The sequence below is a fragment of the Centropristis striata genome, chromosome 5 (genome assembly GCF_030273125.1).
Source record: "Centropristis striata isolate RG_2023a ecotype Rhode Island chromosome 5, C.striata_1.0, whole genome shotgun sequence".
Classification (NCBI taxonomy): Eukaryota; Metazoa; Chordata; class Actinopteri; order Perciformes; family Serranidae; genus Centropristis; species Centropristis striata.
The window spans coordinates 26,951,544-26,969,951 of NC_081521.1; the positions used below are offsets into that span (position 1 = coordinate 26,951,544).

An 18,408-nucleotide genomic window follows, 5' to 3' on the forward strand; every position below is an offset into this window, starting at 1 on the left:
CTTTGAGACTTAAACCCACCTGTTTCCATCTCCAACTGCATCTGTGTGTGGATGAGTGTGTGTGTGTGTGTGTGTGTGTGTGTGTGTGTGTGTGTGTGTGTGTGTGTGTGTGTGTGTGTGTGTGTGTGTGTGTGTGTGTGTGTGTGTGTGTGTGTGTGTGTGTGTGTGTGTTATTAGAGATGGGGGAAAAATTGATACAGCATAGTATTGGGATATTTTGGTTGGGAATATAGTATCGATTCATGGCTGCAAATATTTAGAGTTCCTGCGGCCATCAGTATTTACGCCTTTTTTTTGTTTTTTCACTTTTAGGAATATACTGGAGATACTGGTATCATATGAAATCTCTGAGGAATCTATAGGCTAGGTTGTCGAAATAACGCTGCAAAGTTAAGCTTTTTTTATCTGCCATTCAAAAAAAATCAGAGTAGTGAAGCTTAAAGTTGAGGAAAGTTTGATAAAATGCTGCAGTTGTTGTCGTCCATACATGTTTGATATCAGTTAAGTTCAGTTTGACTGAATACTTTGTTGGTTAGTCTGTGGGTTTGAATCTCATTGTGGAGAAATAAAAAGACTGAAGTGAGATGAATATACAAAACAATTCTTGATTTGATTTAATTGATTTAATTTTGTGGACACAAAATGCAGTTAAACAGTTAAATCGCAGTATGTTGTATCGCAATACTCACCATATCGCAAAATGCTTAAAATCACAATAATATCGTATCGTGACTCAGGTACAGGGATACAATCGTATCGTGGGACCTCTAGTGTTGTGTCTGTTGGGGCTATAACAAAAGGAAGGTAGAAAAGGGAGAATTAGTTGAATGCTGAAATGTATGAATTTTGAAGTGTGCTGGTTTGTGAATTGATGAACTATGTCTTCTAAGGCAGAGACAGATTCAGCCGAGTGCAGCTCATTACTGCAGGTCAGGACAGGTTGTGGGAAGGAGGAAACATATCATTAAACTGGGCTCACCACATTTATTGGCCGTGGTTTAGGGCTGTAAATGTCAGGCGTTTATACCGTTATTTCAAATCAAATCTAAATGGTCAATGTTTTATTCTGTCTCAATGCGTAGTTTCTTTTCTGAGCTCTTGCACTGTTTAACAATGGGTCAATTCCTCTTTGTGTGTGTTGTGTTGGCAGGAAGATGTATCATGACTGCGTGCTCTTGCACCGTCTCTCGCTCTCCTGGAAAAAAAATGGTTGGAGAAAAAGCTGACAGCCTCAACAGGTGACGGGTGTGTTGTCTGTGGAAACTCTATAAATCAACAGGAAGACACTGAATGTAATATTACACACAGCAGAGTACAGCAGAACAATTTAGGGACAGTAAAATGTGAGATCTTATGGTTTTACCAATACAAATGAGACAATTAAAGTAATTAATATAGAGTTTTAAGTTTATGAGAAATTATTTTCCAATGACACCACTCTGACACAATTATCCTCAATATTATTTAAAGTTGCTTGTAATGATCTTATTAAATAAATCATTAAAATGTTTAATTCCTTAATTGTTGAGTATTGAGAATCAGCTGTGCAGCAGGATTACTGTACACATGAACCAATAATGCTCAGTTACCATCTTCCCTCCATTAAATTTAGAGGTTTCAGTAATTACCTGCATGGTCTCCTATCTAGGCTATATGCTAATTGCTGCAAGTGACCTTAATCGTGGTGAAATATTCCACTAATAGCATTATTATAAAGGCATTGAACTGATTTGTCTGTGCAGCTCAGTTAATTAATACAGAACCAATTTTGCAAGTTAATAGCTTATCATAAAACTATTATATTGTTGCTAACAACATGTGCCTCAGACACTTTGTTTCAGTCCAACACCATGTAAATAAACAAAATAAACCAGTGGGTGTAATCAGTAATTATGTTTTGGACCCCGTATGACTATAATTGGCATGTGTGTGTGTGTGTGTGTGTAATGATAATGATTTTCAGCTGAAAGTGGTCATTTTTTGGCACTTTTTTATTTGATATTGTCTTTTTGTTGCTTTTATTATTTTAATCGTATCTATTTTTATTGACATGTTTTGTTTTATTTTTTCATTTGTCATCCTCCTCCTTATCTTCTTGCTTTCATTTTGCCTGATTTTTGTTTTGCTTCTGCTTGGCCTCATTGTTTGGCTCTCTGTTCCATGGAATAAACCTCGGGGGGAGTAACAGCAGGGAGAGGAATCCCCCTCACAGGATGGACAGTTGTGCAATAGATGTCTTTGTATACAACAGATCAACATACTACAATTAAAATAGATAGAATGTGGGATTGGAGATAAAGACAGAGATGCACAGCGACAACAATAATAGCACTAACACTACAATGATGTCTGTTACTGACGATAGTAGTCGTATTTGTGGTAAATATAATAACATATGCAGTAATAGTAATACTAAAAATAGAAATATGACTGTCAAGGATAGTAATATTATCAGAATATATTGTTATTGGTATTAATAGCAGTAAAAAGTAATACAATCGAGACTTATATTGATGATAGTAGTAGTGGGTGTGCAGGCTGAAGGACTTACAAGAACATAAATGAGAGGAAAACAAACATTCTGGGTACGACCTTAAATCATATTCTTCAACACAAACATTTTTATAAACTTAAAAGCCTGGCGATATATTCATAGAACTAAAGTAATTAATAAGTAACCTGTACTATGTATCATCACATAACTTGCTCAACTGTAGACACATAGGTAGATCCTCACCTGATCCACACATGCACACATTCACTTTTGTTTTGTAACCTTTTGAATCCTCAATGAAACAATTCTCTGGCAGGAATAATTTTCTCCATAGTTATCAAGCCTGACCAGTGTTGTCCCGAGGTCCTCATCCTCACATATGGCATCATAAATACAGCATATATCATGTTTCATAAGCTCCTAATCACATATTTGCATCTGTATGTTACTGCATATAAAATGAATAGGGATTTCATCAGAATGCAGCAGAATCAACTGTTTTGATGCTGAACTTGCAAAAACAGGGATGAAAGCAGAGTTACATCACAGTATGTTTAGTATACTGTACACAGGTCTATATACTGGCAGTAGAGATTCAGTACAAAGTTGGCAGTGGGCCTCATTTATTAAATATCAACTCTGTCTCTCACTTTATCCAGGAGTACACTGCAGCACAATCATTTCATAAAAGCAAATACATTCTCCACAGCCTACAGGATTTATACCCTGGATAATTCATAGAAATAAATTATTTTTAGCCAGAGCTGAGATGTAAAGTAGCTCACTGAATTTGGAATTAAGAAGCAAATGTTTGACTTGTTTGACTTGTAATCAACCATTAATCAGTGCCTTCACTAAATAAATGAGGTCCATAAGAGGGAAGTGATGATCAGTAGAAGGGAGGGGGGGGGGAGAAAAAAAAGAGTTAGGACGCTAAGCCAGAGGAAGAGATGGAAACGGAGAAAAAGGGGGTAAAGACAAATGGCCCGTCATATTACCAGGGTTATATATACTGTGATGAATCACTGTTAACAGCGTACACTGTATATACATACAGTGTGTCTTTTAATGTTGGATGTATGTGGCCTCAGGGCAATGTGATGTAGTGGAGCATAATGGCATTTATGTACAGTATAGAATAATAGTATCAGTATGTACATCTCTCAGAGACAAACACACAGCGGTAGAGCCTGTCATTGTTATTTTAGTTCTGCAGAAAGACACAGCAACCATACGCGGACTGAAGTGTGTAGGATAACTTCTTGTTCATGACTGTCAAACTGGTTTGTTTCATTTTCAGAATACATTTTTTTTTTTGCTATTGAAAACTATTAGAAATGTAGAAGTGAAGAAAGAGATAGAGATAGAGATGCACAGCGATAACAATAATAGCACTAACACTACAATGATGTCTGTTACTAACGATAGTAGTCATATTTGTGGTAAATGCAGTCATGGAAAACATTATTAGACCACCCTTTTTCTTCGATTTCTTGTTCATTTTAATGTCTGGTACAACTAAAGGTACATTTGTACTGGTTATTTGTACAAAAATAACCATACTCATTATCAAGAAAACTATGTAAATGGCTGGACATCAGCTCTTAAATTAAACTCTTATGAGCTATTTTTGTTGTTATCATTATATTTGTCCAAACAAATGTACCTTTAGTTGTACCAGGCGTTCAAATGAACAAGAAATTGAAGAAAACAAGGGTGGTTTAATATTTTTTTTCCATGAGTGTATAATAGAATACAAATAATAAGTAGTATCAGTAATAGTAGTAATACTGATAATAGGAATATGACTATTAAGGATAGTAATATTATCAAAATAGAATGGTAGTATAATGGTATTGGTAATAATAGCAGTAAAAGTAACATAATCATGACTAATAATGATGATAGTAGTAGTCTCTACTGGAAAATAAAGCAGAAGTACCAACATTAAAGCTTAGCATTGTTTCTCTGTGGAGGGAGGCAGCAGCAAATGTAGCCCATTCCAATTATACAGCTGCTTAAATCCACCAGACTCCATTGACAAAAACAGTAATTTTACCTTGCAGAACACAGCATTGGTCCAGTCGCAGTAGACCACCAACTCCTGTGTTCTGGTGGGTAAAATTACTGTTTTTATCAAAGGCGGCTGGCTGGTGGCTTTGAATATAGAGCATAGAACAGCTTCAGTTCCTCCAGTGTAAACAGGTAAAGTGGTGAAAATATGTTAAATATAGGGGACACTCCAACAGATATTGAACTGATTTTTAACGTGCATTTTTTTCCCTACTGTCTCAGTACATTGCTTAGCTTCTCCGTCAGTACTCCCGTCTGATTCTCCAAACTGGGGGCGTGCCGACCGCCATCTACTGTAGTCACTACACTGACTATAGATAAGTACCTCATAGAACCCACTTCAAAATCCAAACTACCCTCCCTTTAAAGCTCTGAATTTGAGTACATAATACGGTACAGACTACAGGGATATAAGGGCTCCTAGCAGGGAGATGGGTGTCAAGAGAAGAGAGAACAGAGTGAGAAACAGGAGAAGAAGGTCAGAGATGTTGGAGCCTGAGGGATGAAGAGATGGCAGCAAGAAAAACACACCAATGGCTGAAGTGAACATACTGTATCTATTATTATATACAGTACATCTGTTTATACATACAGTGAGACAATCACAAGTAGGGAAAAAACAAAGTCAACCCTTTTTCTGTATTTCTCCTTTTTTAATACTGTTGTAATTACAGCTGTGGTTAACAAGACAGTCACTGTAAAGATATCAGCATTTTGTTAACATATCATTCAGTAAAATGTAAAAATGAAAAAAAGAAAGTTGCATTTTTCTTTAAAAATCCAGAGACCATTCAGGGACAAAAAAACATTTGCCGGGGTTCAAATAACGTTTCATGCAGTGAGAAGTGAGTAAGATATTTGATACTTGTTAATTGTTTTGTTTTCAACATGAGATATTCACTTAAAAAAACACCAACATACAAAATAATGTGTAGCAGAGAGTCAAATCAAGCTATGGCACGTTTCAACAGACAGAAAGGGCAACACATTTCACATTTCAAGGATCAATTTTTAGGTCATTACCAAAATTTATAAATAACATTTTTGGCATAAAACTCTTCATATATATTATTTTTCATGCCTTTTCATGCATTTCCTAACATTATGGCAAGATGCCCTAAATTCTGCTAAAGTACTGTGTTTTTTTGTCAATAACTTATGAACACCTGTTATATCTGTTGGATACTGAACATTTGTGATTTGTCAAGCAGGATAACTGTGATTGGAGGGTTTGGATGAGGACAGCAATTAAGACTCATATGCAGAATATATATCCTGAACTCTTTTTTTTCTTTTTAAATGACAATAAATATTTGTGTGGCATTGATAAATACAAGGTGGATAACATACATGAAACAGGACGTTCAACAGCTGAGCAAGGCTTATTATTAAAAGCACGACTTTTTCTTCAGGCAGTGATTAAGACACTCAGGTGTCTTATGTAAAGTATGTGTGCAGGAGCGGTGATAACAATGACCCAATTTGGGAAGTTTAACAGTCAGATTAAAGTTTATTGGGGTGTTTTGGCACGAAAATCAGACTAAACTTCAGTTTCTGGTTTATTTTTATGAGCCATTTGGATAAAGGGTTAAATGTCCTGTATGGTCACATGATTAGACCTAAAGTGAAACTTACAATAAAGCTAGAATAGAAACAAACAGCAGCTGAGATAGAGTTGTCACATTTGATTGTTGAAATTCTGATGCATGGTATACAGTCATGGAAAAATGATAAGTCCACCCTTGTTTTCTTCAATTTCTTGTTCATTTTAATGCCTGGTACAACTAAAGGTACATTTGTTTGGACAAATATAATGATAACAACAAAAACAGCTCATAAGAGTGTAATTTAGGAGTTGATATCTAGCCATTTTCCATGGTTTTCTTGATAATAACCAAAATCATTATCAAGAAAACCATGGAAAATGGCTAGATATCAGCACTTAAATTACACTCTTATAAGCTGTTTTTGTTGTTATTATGATGATATGTGTCCAAACAAATGTACCTTAAGTTGTACCAGGCATTAAAATGAACTAGAAATTGAAGAAAACAAGGGTGGTCTAATATTTTTTTCCATGAGTGTTCTTATGAGAGGGAAATATTTTCTGTCCAGATTCAGCAACAGATGACATCATATATCAATAGATATTCTGTGAAGTACAATTATTCATAATTGTTTAAGATGCATGTTTAATGTCCATCAATCCACACTGACCCCACCTGTAATTAACATTATCAGTCCATTTTTTTGTCACGTTCAGTGAAGCATAATCTGCACAGACAGCTGTTGATGCATTGATAGATAATTGTTTCCAGTCTGTCTATGAACCTGCTTTGTTTGACTACTTGCAGATTTCCCTCACTCACTACAGCGGGCGTGAAAATAAAATCAAAGCATCAAAACATACAAACACCGTTGCTTTTTTCACATGAAGTTGACATGAAAACTGTTTTTGGTTCAGTCAATCTCTGCTGTCAGTCAGCCCAGTAAAGGCAGGTGAGCCAGCTGCCGTCCACTGAGCTCCCCGGGAGCTGCTGCTGACAGACAGCTGAGACGGAGGACGGAGTCAGTGTGGATTTGATGACAGAACGCTGCTCACATCTCGCTAACATCTTACTTCCAATGGGGATTCCCAGTTTCAGAGAGTTAGAGGATACGATTGATGCCACTTTCATGTGCAGTAAATATGAGCAGCTGAAACTCAAAAGCGCCATGACGACATGACTATAATTAAATTTCTTGTGTAATACGTCCAAAACCAAAGTGTTAAGCGAAAATTCAGTATTTTAAGTGGAGATGATGTGTCACACTATTTCTCAACTGGGAATTTTAACTTTCAGCAGAGTCTAGGCAATGACCTACAGACTCTTATTGAATTTAATAGCCTAAAACTAAGTTAAAATAAAAAGTCTAAAAGCAATGCTATGCTAAGCTAAGCTAGCCAACTGTAGCGTCATTTACTGTATAGACATGAGAGTGGTATCAATCGGAACAAGTGAGCGTACATCCAAAAATGTCAAACTGTTACCTTGACATAGAAACAACCATAACATTTTTCCAGAAAAATCTATCTGCTCTGATCAAACTGAGTTTACTGACATCACATCACATGATTTATGGGAATTACGTCCTCTAAATATTTTAACAGTTACAGTACGTCAGTGGGCAGGTGAATAACTTGTCTGTGCTCTAAAATTTCCGAATGAGGGAACGGTTACTGTGTCTCAGTTGAATACACTTTCATTTCTAAATTAAGTGTGGACGTGAAGAAGCTGCAGTTGCCACACATACAGTATGTGACTGTGTGAAATGGGTGGGGGGGGGAGGGCCAACAGTGATCATAGTAGGAGTGAATGATGTGGAGGCTATAGTTGCCTGATGGGGGGAAGGTTGAGGGTGTCCAGAGCGCTGTGGTAGAGCTCTCTCAATGCTCTCAACAAATGCAGACGACAAAACATCTGGTTGAAGAGATGAGGCAGCGGCTCCTGGAGAGAAAGGAGGAAGTGTGTGAGGAAGTAAAAGGGTAAATGTGATGTTGGCTACATAAGCAAACAAGACAATACGTTTGAATATATACAGTAAACACATGCTCACCCCCAACACGTGGACTCTGTTGTAGTACGAGCTGAAGTCTTTACTGAGAGACACAAGAAATTTACAGATCTGAGGAACAGAAACATGAGTTAGATGCACATCTCTTTGGTTAATTACACATCTTTGATCAGTTCATCTCAACCATCTGACCTGTTCAGTCTTAATATTGACTCTGGCTCCTCCTCCTTCACAGTCTAACGCTTGTCCTGATTGGTCCAGCAGCTCGGAGAACGGGATGAGGTAATTGAACAGGAGAAGCCACTCGCCCTGTCAGCCGACACACACAGACGGCACAGTAGGATTAAAACATTTCAAAGTTTAAGAATCTAAAAAAAAAAAATCAAAAGTATTTTTTCATACAAAAGAAAAAAAATGTAAAATACAATTTAAAAAAAATAAAAAAATCAATGTCACATAGAACTATTTAAATTAATATGTAGGTCTTTCCAATGTACATAAAAAAAGTTTTAACATGCATTTTTTTTTACAAAAACAAGTGAATTATCCTCATTGAACCAAGAGCTGTTGAAATGATAAGTAATGGAGTTTATGATGAGATATAAACAATGTTTATTGGGGTTTTTTAGTTTCTGACACTTTGCATGCCCAGGGTCAAAATGACCCACGAACATTATTGCTGTTCCTGAGAGACGAACGTAACAGGAGGGTTAATGTGAAGAAAGAAATATAAAACAAAGGAAATCTAAGGAAATTAAACTGAAAGGGAGGGTCAGAACAGAATAGAATAGCAGAGCAGAGCACAGTGTGGTACCTCTTCTTTCAGAGCAGAGAAGTCTAGCTCGGGGCCCTCAGGGATTTCTGGGTATAGACCTGCAAATAAACAATGAAAATCAAACTATATAAACAATGCAATATGATACTCAAACAAGTTTTACTGATCCGTTTTGTTTTTAAGATGAGACAATACAGGTAAAAACATTGTTTCTTCTGGACAGGTCAATTTTGAGGTTTTGAACTATATTTCTCCCATAACATGTCTTCATTCAGAATAGTGGAATGAAATCAAGCAAAACAAAGATTAAGGTGTATGTTTTACATTATTTTGTAGATTTCTCTTAAATTCACTCAAAGTTAGCATTCTATTGCACCGTGTAGTACCGTGAACGTAGTCTAAACCTCATCATCACAGGCATCATTAGAAAGATCCCACTCTCCTGCACAATATTATGTGTTTTACTGTATTGTTGTTGCTATGAATTAGACTCAATATTCTGTCTTCAAATAGTCATTTCCATCAAGAACGTATGAAATCTGTTAAGGCTGTTATTTCAAAATTAGTTTTTTCTCATGCTCTGAGCCATAAATCTCAGCTGGACTTACAGACTCTTTCTAACTTTTTACAGAGGGCTTTGTTTGTATCATTCAAACCCTGATTCATAAAGCATTTTGTTTCTAAAAACATGATGAAAATAAAGCTTTTTATGGCTTTTGACAGTATTTTCTGATTTATGAAATGATAAAAAGAGATATCCCTATTACCTTCTGTAAAAAATAAAAACTTGAATCTAATATGTCAACAAAATAAAATAATAACTTTAAAACTTGCTTTATCCAATGTTCAGATTTATGTCCTGGATATATATGGAAATTAGCACATATTTAATGAGCGCCCGACTGATTTGCATGGTTCCAGAATGTGCTTCATGGAGGAGCAGAAAAAGTTTGATAGCTCTCTGTTTTTGAACAAATTTGCTAAGTTTTTATGTATTTTTAAAAAAATATATTTTTGATGGATACTTTGGATACTTAAGAGTTTATTCAAGAGAGGAGCTTCTTTCATTGAAATGGAGCAAGTCTGGAGGACACCATCACCCTATTCCAGCTGAGTTGAAGAGGTGTTTTTGTGGTTGCCGTGCTGGTGCAAAAGTTAAGGCTCGGAAATGGAGATATAAGCCTTTTCTGCCGTCAGTCATCAGGGGGAATGTCAACTCTACAACTCACAACTCTACTGAGAGCTGAAGTCAAAGACAAACTCGACCCCCTGCAGTTTGCATAAAAACAACACACTGGAGTGAATGATGCTGTCATGCTTCACCGTGCCCTTGCTCATCTGGAGGAAACTGGTGCTTATGTGAGAATCATGTTCATTGATTTTTCAAGCGCATTCAACACCATCCAACCCAACATACTTAAAAACAAGCTCACAGAGATGGGAGTGGATCTTTCCTTCATCTCCTGGATCACAGATTACCTGACAGGGAGACCACAGTATGTCAGGTTGGGGAACTGTGTTTCTGGGACATTAATGAGCAGCTCAGGCTTCACAAGGGACTGTTCTGGCTCCATTCCTGTTCACACTGTACACAGGGGACTTCAAATACAACTCTGAGTCCTGCCACATCCAGAAGTACTCAGACGACACTGCTATTGTGGTGTGTATCAGGAATGGACAGGAATCTGAATATAGGGATCTGATAAAAGCCTTCAGTGACTGGAGTCACAAGAACTATCTCCTACTGAACACCTCAAAGACTAAGGAAATGATCAGAGATTTCCGCAGGCTCAAGCCCCTTCTTCAGCCAGTGAATACCTGTGGGGTGGACATGGAGGTGGTGCCAAGTTATAAGTATCGAGGTGTATACCTGGATAATAAGTTGGACTGGTCCCTAAACACTGACGCTCTCTACAAAAAGGGGCAGAGCCGCTTCTTTTTCTTAAGGAAGCTCAGCTCTTTTGACATCTGTAGTAAGATGCTGCAGATGTTTTATCAGTCTGTGGTGGTAGTGTGTTGTTTTATGCTGCAGTCTGCTGGGGAGGCAGCATCAGACACAGAGATGAAGGCGGTTGGACAGACTGGTCTAAAGAGCTGGTTCTGTGGTTGGAGCCAGGTTGGACACACTGGAGGAGGTGGTGGAGAGATGCACTGTCAAGATGTTCGAGGCCATCCTGAAATACCCAGATCATCCGCTACACAAAACCTTTATGGGCCGAAAAAACAGCAGTGGACGGCTCCTCTCTCTCCGTTACAGGATGGAGAGATTCAAAAGATCCTTCGCTCCTACAGCCATCAGGCTGTCTCATTCTAACAGAGATTCTACCAGACTAACTGAATTTCCCCTCGGGGATAAATAAAGTAATTTTGATTTGATTGATTTGATAACTTTAGATCATTTATCTGCTATGTATCTTTTTTTTAAATCTTCGTTTCAAATATGTTTAATGGGAAACCAGTCACTTAACAGAGAAATTAACAGTCGACAGTTATGTTTCCGTTGTTTTTTACAGAAGGTGAGAAAAACTAATCCCTGACAAAAAAGACTGATGACAAAAATGAATAGCAAGTAAACAAGCAGAGCCCTGCATCAACAAACCAGATGAAACAAAAAGGACAGGACAAGAAAAAAAAAAAGGGCAACAGTGCGTATTGGTCGTTTGTGATGTTTATCGGAGTAATGAAACCTCTTACGGAGCAAAACTCTCACCTTTCTCCACTCCTCTCTCGTAGCTGTCGAACAGAGTGTGCAGTCTGGCACAGTTATACATCACAAACACCCCTCCTCTCGGCCCTTTGGTGGACACGCCCCCTTCCCTCTGGACGTCCAGTGTCACCTGAACAGACAGCTGTCAATCATTGTCACTCAACACATGACACATCCAGGTGCAAACACACAGCTGGAATGATGGACTCACAGGACTTGTGTGGACCGTTGACAGCAGCTCAAATCTGACAGTGGCAGAGGTCATGACCCTGATGATGTCTTCCCACGTCTGACCTATAGGAGGACGAGAAGGAGGCGGTATTTCACTAAATAATTCACTTTATCTACAGTCAGGTAAAGGTACATTTGTTTGGACAAATATAATGATAACGACAAAAATAACACATACGAGTTTAATTTAATAGCTGATATCTAGACATTTTCCATGGTTTTCTTGATAAGGATTTTGGTTATTAGCAAGAAAACCATGGAAAATGGCTAGATATCAGCTCTTAAATTAAACTCTTATGAGCAAATTCTGTTGTTATCATTATATTTGTCCAAACAAAGCACCCTTAGTTTTACCAGGTATTAAAATGAACCAGAAAATTGAAGAAAACAATGGTCTAATAAGTTTTTCCATGACTGTATAGTTAATGTTAATTAGTATCAGTCAGGTCAGTTAGATGAGTGAAAAGTATATGATTAAGAATGATTTATCACACCTTCCACTTGATCCCCATACTTCATCTCTGAGGCCTCCTTCATCTGACCTCTTCTCAGCCTGGAGGAGAGGAGGCACAGAGAAACAATAGGAGCCTGTTTACACAAACAGCTGGGCTAAAAATATACAGCAACAGCACAGATATTCAGACAGAAAAGCACAGACAACGCCCACTAGTGTCCTTTTAATTGAGTTTAATTATAACTGCAATTTCACAGTGCAGACGAGATCGTAGTGAGTGTCTTTTTGTGATAATAAACATCTGTCTGGTGGAGAGCTGGGCAGGACAAGTGGAGGCGGAGAAGAGGGAAGGGACTGGGTGGGAAGACAGGTGCAGAAAGAGAGAACATAGAGAACATAAGAAAAGAAATGTTGAGAATGTGTCTTACTGCAGATACTGAGCAGCAGTGAGGTGAGAACCAGGAGTCTTCACAGGCCCACACACCAGATGTCTCTGCAAGCAAAGAGAGCAGCGCAGGTAAAAATAGGAACACAATGCAGTGCATGATTAATTGTGTGTGTGTGTGTGTGTGTGTGTGTGTGTGTGTGTGTGTGGTACCTGTGTGTGTGTCGCTCCGCTGGCTCTCCACAGCACCGCTATCTGCTGCTGGCGGAACTCATCCTGACAGGAAGTCACATGTAACACTGTTGCCATGGCTACCTATGAAAGAGACGGCAAGGACATATGAATCAATGCTTTGTTTGTCTCTTATGTTAAATGAGAAAAGAGGAAATTCTTGCTTAAATACTGCATATTTGTGCGTGTCTTACTGTGCAGTCAGCAGTGGCGAGGTCCAGTTGTGCCAGCTGGGAAACACTGTCTCTGTGTACTGAAACACATACACCAACAACGTCTTACCAAGTAAGTAGACAGTACCATCTGAAAAGGTGTGGTACCACATGAAACCCTCCCAATGTTTTAAATAGTTATGCATTTTGGGAACTAATTTAGAATACATTCACACCAATAGAACAGAAATCTCCTTGTGGTCTCACCTATGCAGGTCCCGAGGCTGGGGTCATATCCCAGCAGCCCCTCCTCCTGGAACACTCGTTTCAGGTTAACTCTGAGCGATCCCTCGTTCTCCCCCTCCTCTACCTTCCTCCCTCCTCCGCTGGTCCTCCTGCCTCTCTCTGTTTCCCTCTCTCTGTACGGGGAGCTCTCCAGCGCCTCCTGAATCTTCTCCTCCCGCTCCTCGTAGGTCCTGTTGGCTGGGGCTGCCGGCCAATCGATACCCAGAGCTCGGAGAAAGGTGATGATGTCACCGTCTTCTGGCAGTGTGGGGCAATAGGACACTGTAAAACTGAGACAAGTAAAGAGATTGGTGCTGATTAAAGCCACAGTTTTAATCAATGACTGAAATTAACAATTATTTTAATAAACAGCTGGTCAGCTAATTACTTTTTTTAATTAACTAATTAATCATTTAGTCTTTAATATGTCAGAATATATTTTTAAATTCACATTAAAATCTACTAAGTGCTTATTTTGTCCAAGCAACAAAGTACAGAAACCCAAAGATAATCAATTTACGGTGACAAATGGCCAAAGCAGTGAATCTTCACATTTTACAAGCAGAAACCAGACAATATTTAAAAATTTCCCTGATATATTTCTTAATCAATTAGATTTTTAGCCGACTAGTGGCTTTTGCACTAGATCCACTGTTATACTGAGGTAAAATATAAGCACAGAGTACATTTTTAGGATTAAAGTAGCATCAAATGGAATGGATGTATGTGTGGATAATTTAGATATCTGGAATTAACCCACAGACTCACCCCTGTCTTCTCAACAGCGCCCCCATGTGGTCAGCTAGCAGAACAGTCCTCAGCTGGCCCAGAGTCAGTGTATCAGGAGTGGGCGTGTTGGGTTTAGGGTGCAGCGCAGGGCAGTTGAGCAACACACAACCTTGTCTCTGACTTGAGGGCTTCAGGTACTCTGTGGCTCCATCTGCCAGGACGGCCCTGAAGGCTGCAGCCCGGTCCACTCTCACCCGCAAGCCCTCACCCATTACCTCCCCGCCAGCCACAGGAAGAACCCCACCGCCACGGAGGGACAGGACCCTGGACATCACTGCTGGAGGGACCTAGGCAGGTACAGGGAGCCGTTAGAGACATACACATGCATGCATCAACAAAAGTATATGCGAGTGTGTGAGGAGGGAAGATATGAGAGGAAATGACATTTGCAAATATGCAAAGTAACAGTGGTAGTCTGATACAGCATACTGCCATGCAGCTGATGTCAGGTGACATTGTACTGGGGTGTAATTTAACAATTATCAATATACTTAATAGCTCTTACCTTAAAGAGCCAGCCCCCCCACCCCACCCCCCAGTCAAAAGCACACATTTTCCTGTATCTAGAGAGCTGTTTGTCTAGATTGTAAGGAAGGAACTATTTTCTTTCTAGTATAGTTCCTACATACATGGCACTGTTCAAAACAAGATCTTGGATTTTCTTGAGTAACAGGGTCATGACTTTTGGAAAGAGATTGCTGTTGAGTGTTTCAAAAAAATGTTTTAGGCTTTCATAAGCCAAGTACAATAGAGTCCCATTATATTGGAGGGGAGGCAGACATCTCTACAGCCAATATATCCAACATCAAATCAATCTAAATTGATAAACAGCACTACAGGTAAGAAGCAAAATGTATTTTTAACTTTCTGGGGTGAACTGTCCCCTTAAGATAGGCCTCTGAAATGTTTTTAAACATGCAGTCTTATCACTGTCAGATTGGTATCTACTTTTAAAACCCACATCCTGTGCATCTTATATGTGGATGTATGAAGTGCTTGTTAAAATGATTTAGCAACACTAGGACACAGTTTCAATAAAAATCACATTTTGATGACATGCTGACATGAACAAGCTATGGAAGAGGCCTCAGTGTGTTTCACTGTGCTAGCTTCTCTTTACAGCTGTACATGTTTGTCTGACCCATATTGCATCTGCAACTCATGGGTTAATAATTACTGCTGCAGGCTGTTAGTGTCTGGTCGATCATGATGGAGCAAAGTCAGCGGCCACCACTGATCAATTCAGGGGATCTAGCTGCCCCAGTATCTCGCAAACCTATTCATAATTTGTCGGATCTAATTCAGCTTCCACCTTGTTTGTACGGCAGTTGGACTCAGCTGAGCGTTATAAAGTAGATAGTTCCGGTCCCTACTTCCTATTGGCCGAGTCACGTTCGAAACCGTTAAAAAACACCTTGTCAATTGAAATATTACAGCGCTAAACAGAATCACTCATAGACGTGACCCCTTTAGGGACTATACTGCTGAGTGGAAGAATCCAGTGTCAAAGTGTGTTAAGTTTTACCAGCTAAGTTGTGTTTAACATCAGTGCTAATGCTACCATTGCATGAGTGGTATGAGACGGGTTTTAACCCGATGGAGTCTTGGGCTATTTTGTCCATTTTCTAATCCTTTTCATGTCTCTGTAAGTCATTTTGTGTCCTCTGTGGGGGTTTTTTGGTCATTTTGCGTGTGTTTTAGTCATTTTGTGTCTTTTTTGTCCTTTAGTCCAACATAAAATGTGATTTTGAATCTTTTTTTTAACTTCCAAAACACTATCATGCTCAATAAAGCATTTTAAATGTTGCAAATGTGAGCAAAGGTTGCAAATATAACACAAGAGGGTTACATCCAGTTCTATAATTTTATACTAAATATATTTGACCTTGTCTCCAGTTTTACTTGGTATATCATCATCAAACTGAAACTGGCCTCACAGAGTTTACAGCCAGAACTTTAGAGGTAAATGTACAGTAGGGCTCCACGCTGCTTTGTTTTCTAGTCTGGATGTGATGAAGAAGTCATGCTTCTGGAGACTCCAGAGGGTTAAAATGGCTCTTTCGGTGCATTTGGCGTTAACAGAAAATAATAAGGCCCGAACCCCGTTAAAAACAGTAACCCCCGTAAGAAATGCAGGCAACCCCAACAGGTATCAGTCAAACCAACCTGTCCGTCCGCGTACAGCGTGTTAAGCATCGTGGTCGGCGACAAGAAGTCCCTGTTACGCAGGTTTTTAGCGCTGCTCTCCTTGAACCAAAGCTTCTCCGGCTCAGGAAAGATCCTCTCGCCGTTTTCCCGTCTGGAATCGGGGACATTTTCACGCTTACCCCGCAGTGCGGAGCTCAGCGCCCGGACGGTTGGGGTGATCCGGAGGGGCGAAGACTCCTCGGTGTTCTCCATCACCACCCAAACAACACAAACAGCTGAGCTTGCTACCAGGCTATCAGCACATCCACACCCTGTTCATATCTTCTGTCCAAACGCTGTCTCGCCGATCGCTGCTGATGCAGACTATGCTTAAGCTTTAACACTGACGAATGACATGCCCGTTTCCAGGCGTACGGTTAATCACTGATCGATGTCAGATATTGGCTGTAAAGGAGGGTGACTGCAGTGGCTGTTTTTTTCTCTGCGGAACTAGCCAAGTGCAGTCCGTGTTTCTTCCGAGGAGCATTTCTGTGTTGGACTCGTGGAGCATGCGTAATAGCGCCACCCAGTTTGTGGCAGAGGAACTAAAATCTTAACTGCACTGTATGGCCAAAACAAGTATGTGGATACACTTCTCTGTTTCCAATGCAAGCAGATGTGTAATAGTGACTGTGTAAACTGTTTCCCTCTAGTTTGATTCCTATAGTCTACATGCCATCTACAGTCATGGAAAAAATATTAGACCACCCTTTTTTTCTTCAATTTCTTGTTCATTTTAATGCCTGGTACAACTAAAGGTGCATTTGTTTGGACAAATGTAATGATAACAACAAAAATAGCTTAAAAGAGTTTAATTTAAGAGCTATTTTCCATGGTTTTCTTATAATGATTTTGGTTATTATCAAGAAAACCATAGAAAATGGCTATAAGCTCTTAAGTTAGTTTAATTGTACCAGGCATTAAAAATTAACAGGAAATTGAAGAAAAAGGGTGGTCTTATAATTTTTTCCATGACTGTAAATATGAACTTATCTATTGGAATGTATTTGATATGTGTTTCCAAAGCACACTTGAAAAATAGTGTATATTGTCAAATAGATAACAAAATAGGCAAATTATTTTAATCTTTTAATAATTTCTTGTTGATCATATCTTATAAGCCTTTTGTTTTGTTATGTGAAAATGTGGTGTTTGGTTTCTTTAAAACCTCAAGAAAACAAGAGACAACTGTTTTTTTAGTAATCAAAATAAACTTGATAATGATTTTGGCAAAATTCTATATCCACAAATGTTAAGTAAGCAATAAAAAAAACCTAATGTAGTTTTCACGAAGGATGCCACACATTGTTTTGAAGATGGCGAAATTTCATATTCATAAATGTAAATTTGCTCGAAGAAAATATTTTGTTGCCTTTCACAATGAGCTCAGGCAGTACATCGCTTCTATTAAATTCTCCAACAACCAAAAAGCAATTAAAACAGTTGATATTTGTGAACTATTAAATATATTACTGTAAGCTTAATCTTATTAATTTGATCTTAACATTTATAAGTTTGTGGAAACTGATTTGCTCTTTCTGATCATTCCTGTGTTCATTAAGATGACAAAGCTTGAAACACCAGTGACTTGTTCATTAAGGCTTTGTCTTTTACTCCTCCCGCTGCTTGGGTTTCAGTCAATGATCTTGTCAATTGTTCAGCTCTAAAAAATACAAATATTATTGATGCCATTGTGTAGTCTCTGGTTAACCCCACCCCCCAAAAAACAACAAAACACTGGAGAAATGCCATGTTAAAATGTAAAAAGTGCTAAAAAGGTGAATGCATGTTGCAAAACATATATCCACATTCACGATTCACTATATCTATTGAGAAAGATACAATTTAGAGCAGAGTAATACAAGGTAGTCCCTCTTCTCTGACATAATTGCCTCAAAAAATTTATAAATATAGAAATAACCTAATGCATTTGCTTTATTTGCTACTGCTGACAGATCCCCCTGTGTCTTCTGAATTATGGAATCCATTTCTTTATTATTATTGATTAATTGAATCAAATTTTATGAAACAATCTGCACATCTGATGATACAGTATTACAGCTCATAAGAACAAAATATTGACAATTAAA

General features: G+C 38.5%; 1 protein-coding gene across 1 annotated transcript; it reads right to left on the minus strand.

Moving 5' to 3' along the window:
- Positions 1 to 7,176: 7,176 nt before the first annotated feature.
- On the minus strand, positions 7,177 to 16,774 carry dalrd3 (DALR anticodon binding domain containing 3). The gene is made up of 13 exons (XM_059334040.1): positions 16,298 to 16,774; positions 14,111 to 14,418; positions 13,325 to 13,632; positions 13,100 to 13,158; positions 12,888 to 12,989; positions 12,718 to 12,782; positions 12,330 to 12,388; positions 11,816 to 11,898; positions 11,608 to 11,734; positions 8,937 to 8,995; positions 8,315 to 8,431; positions 8,165 to 8,233; positions 7,177 to 8,055 (listed from the first exon to the last, which is right to left on the minus strand). The coding sequence occupies exons 1-13, from the start codon at positions 16,529 to 16,531 to the stop codon at positions 7,936 to 7,938; spliced, it is 1,710 nt and encodes a 569-aa protein (XP_059190023.1). The 5' UTR covers positions 16,532 to 16,774; the 3' UTR covers positions 7,177 to 7,935.
- Between the last annotated feature and the right edge of the window lie 1,634 nt (positions 16,775 to 18,408).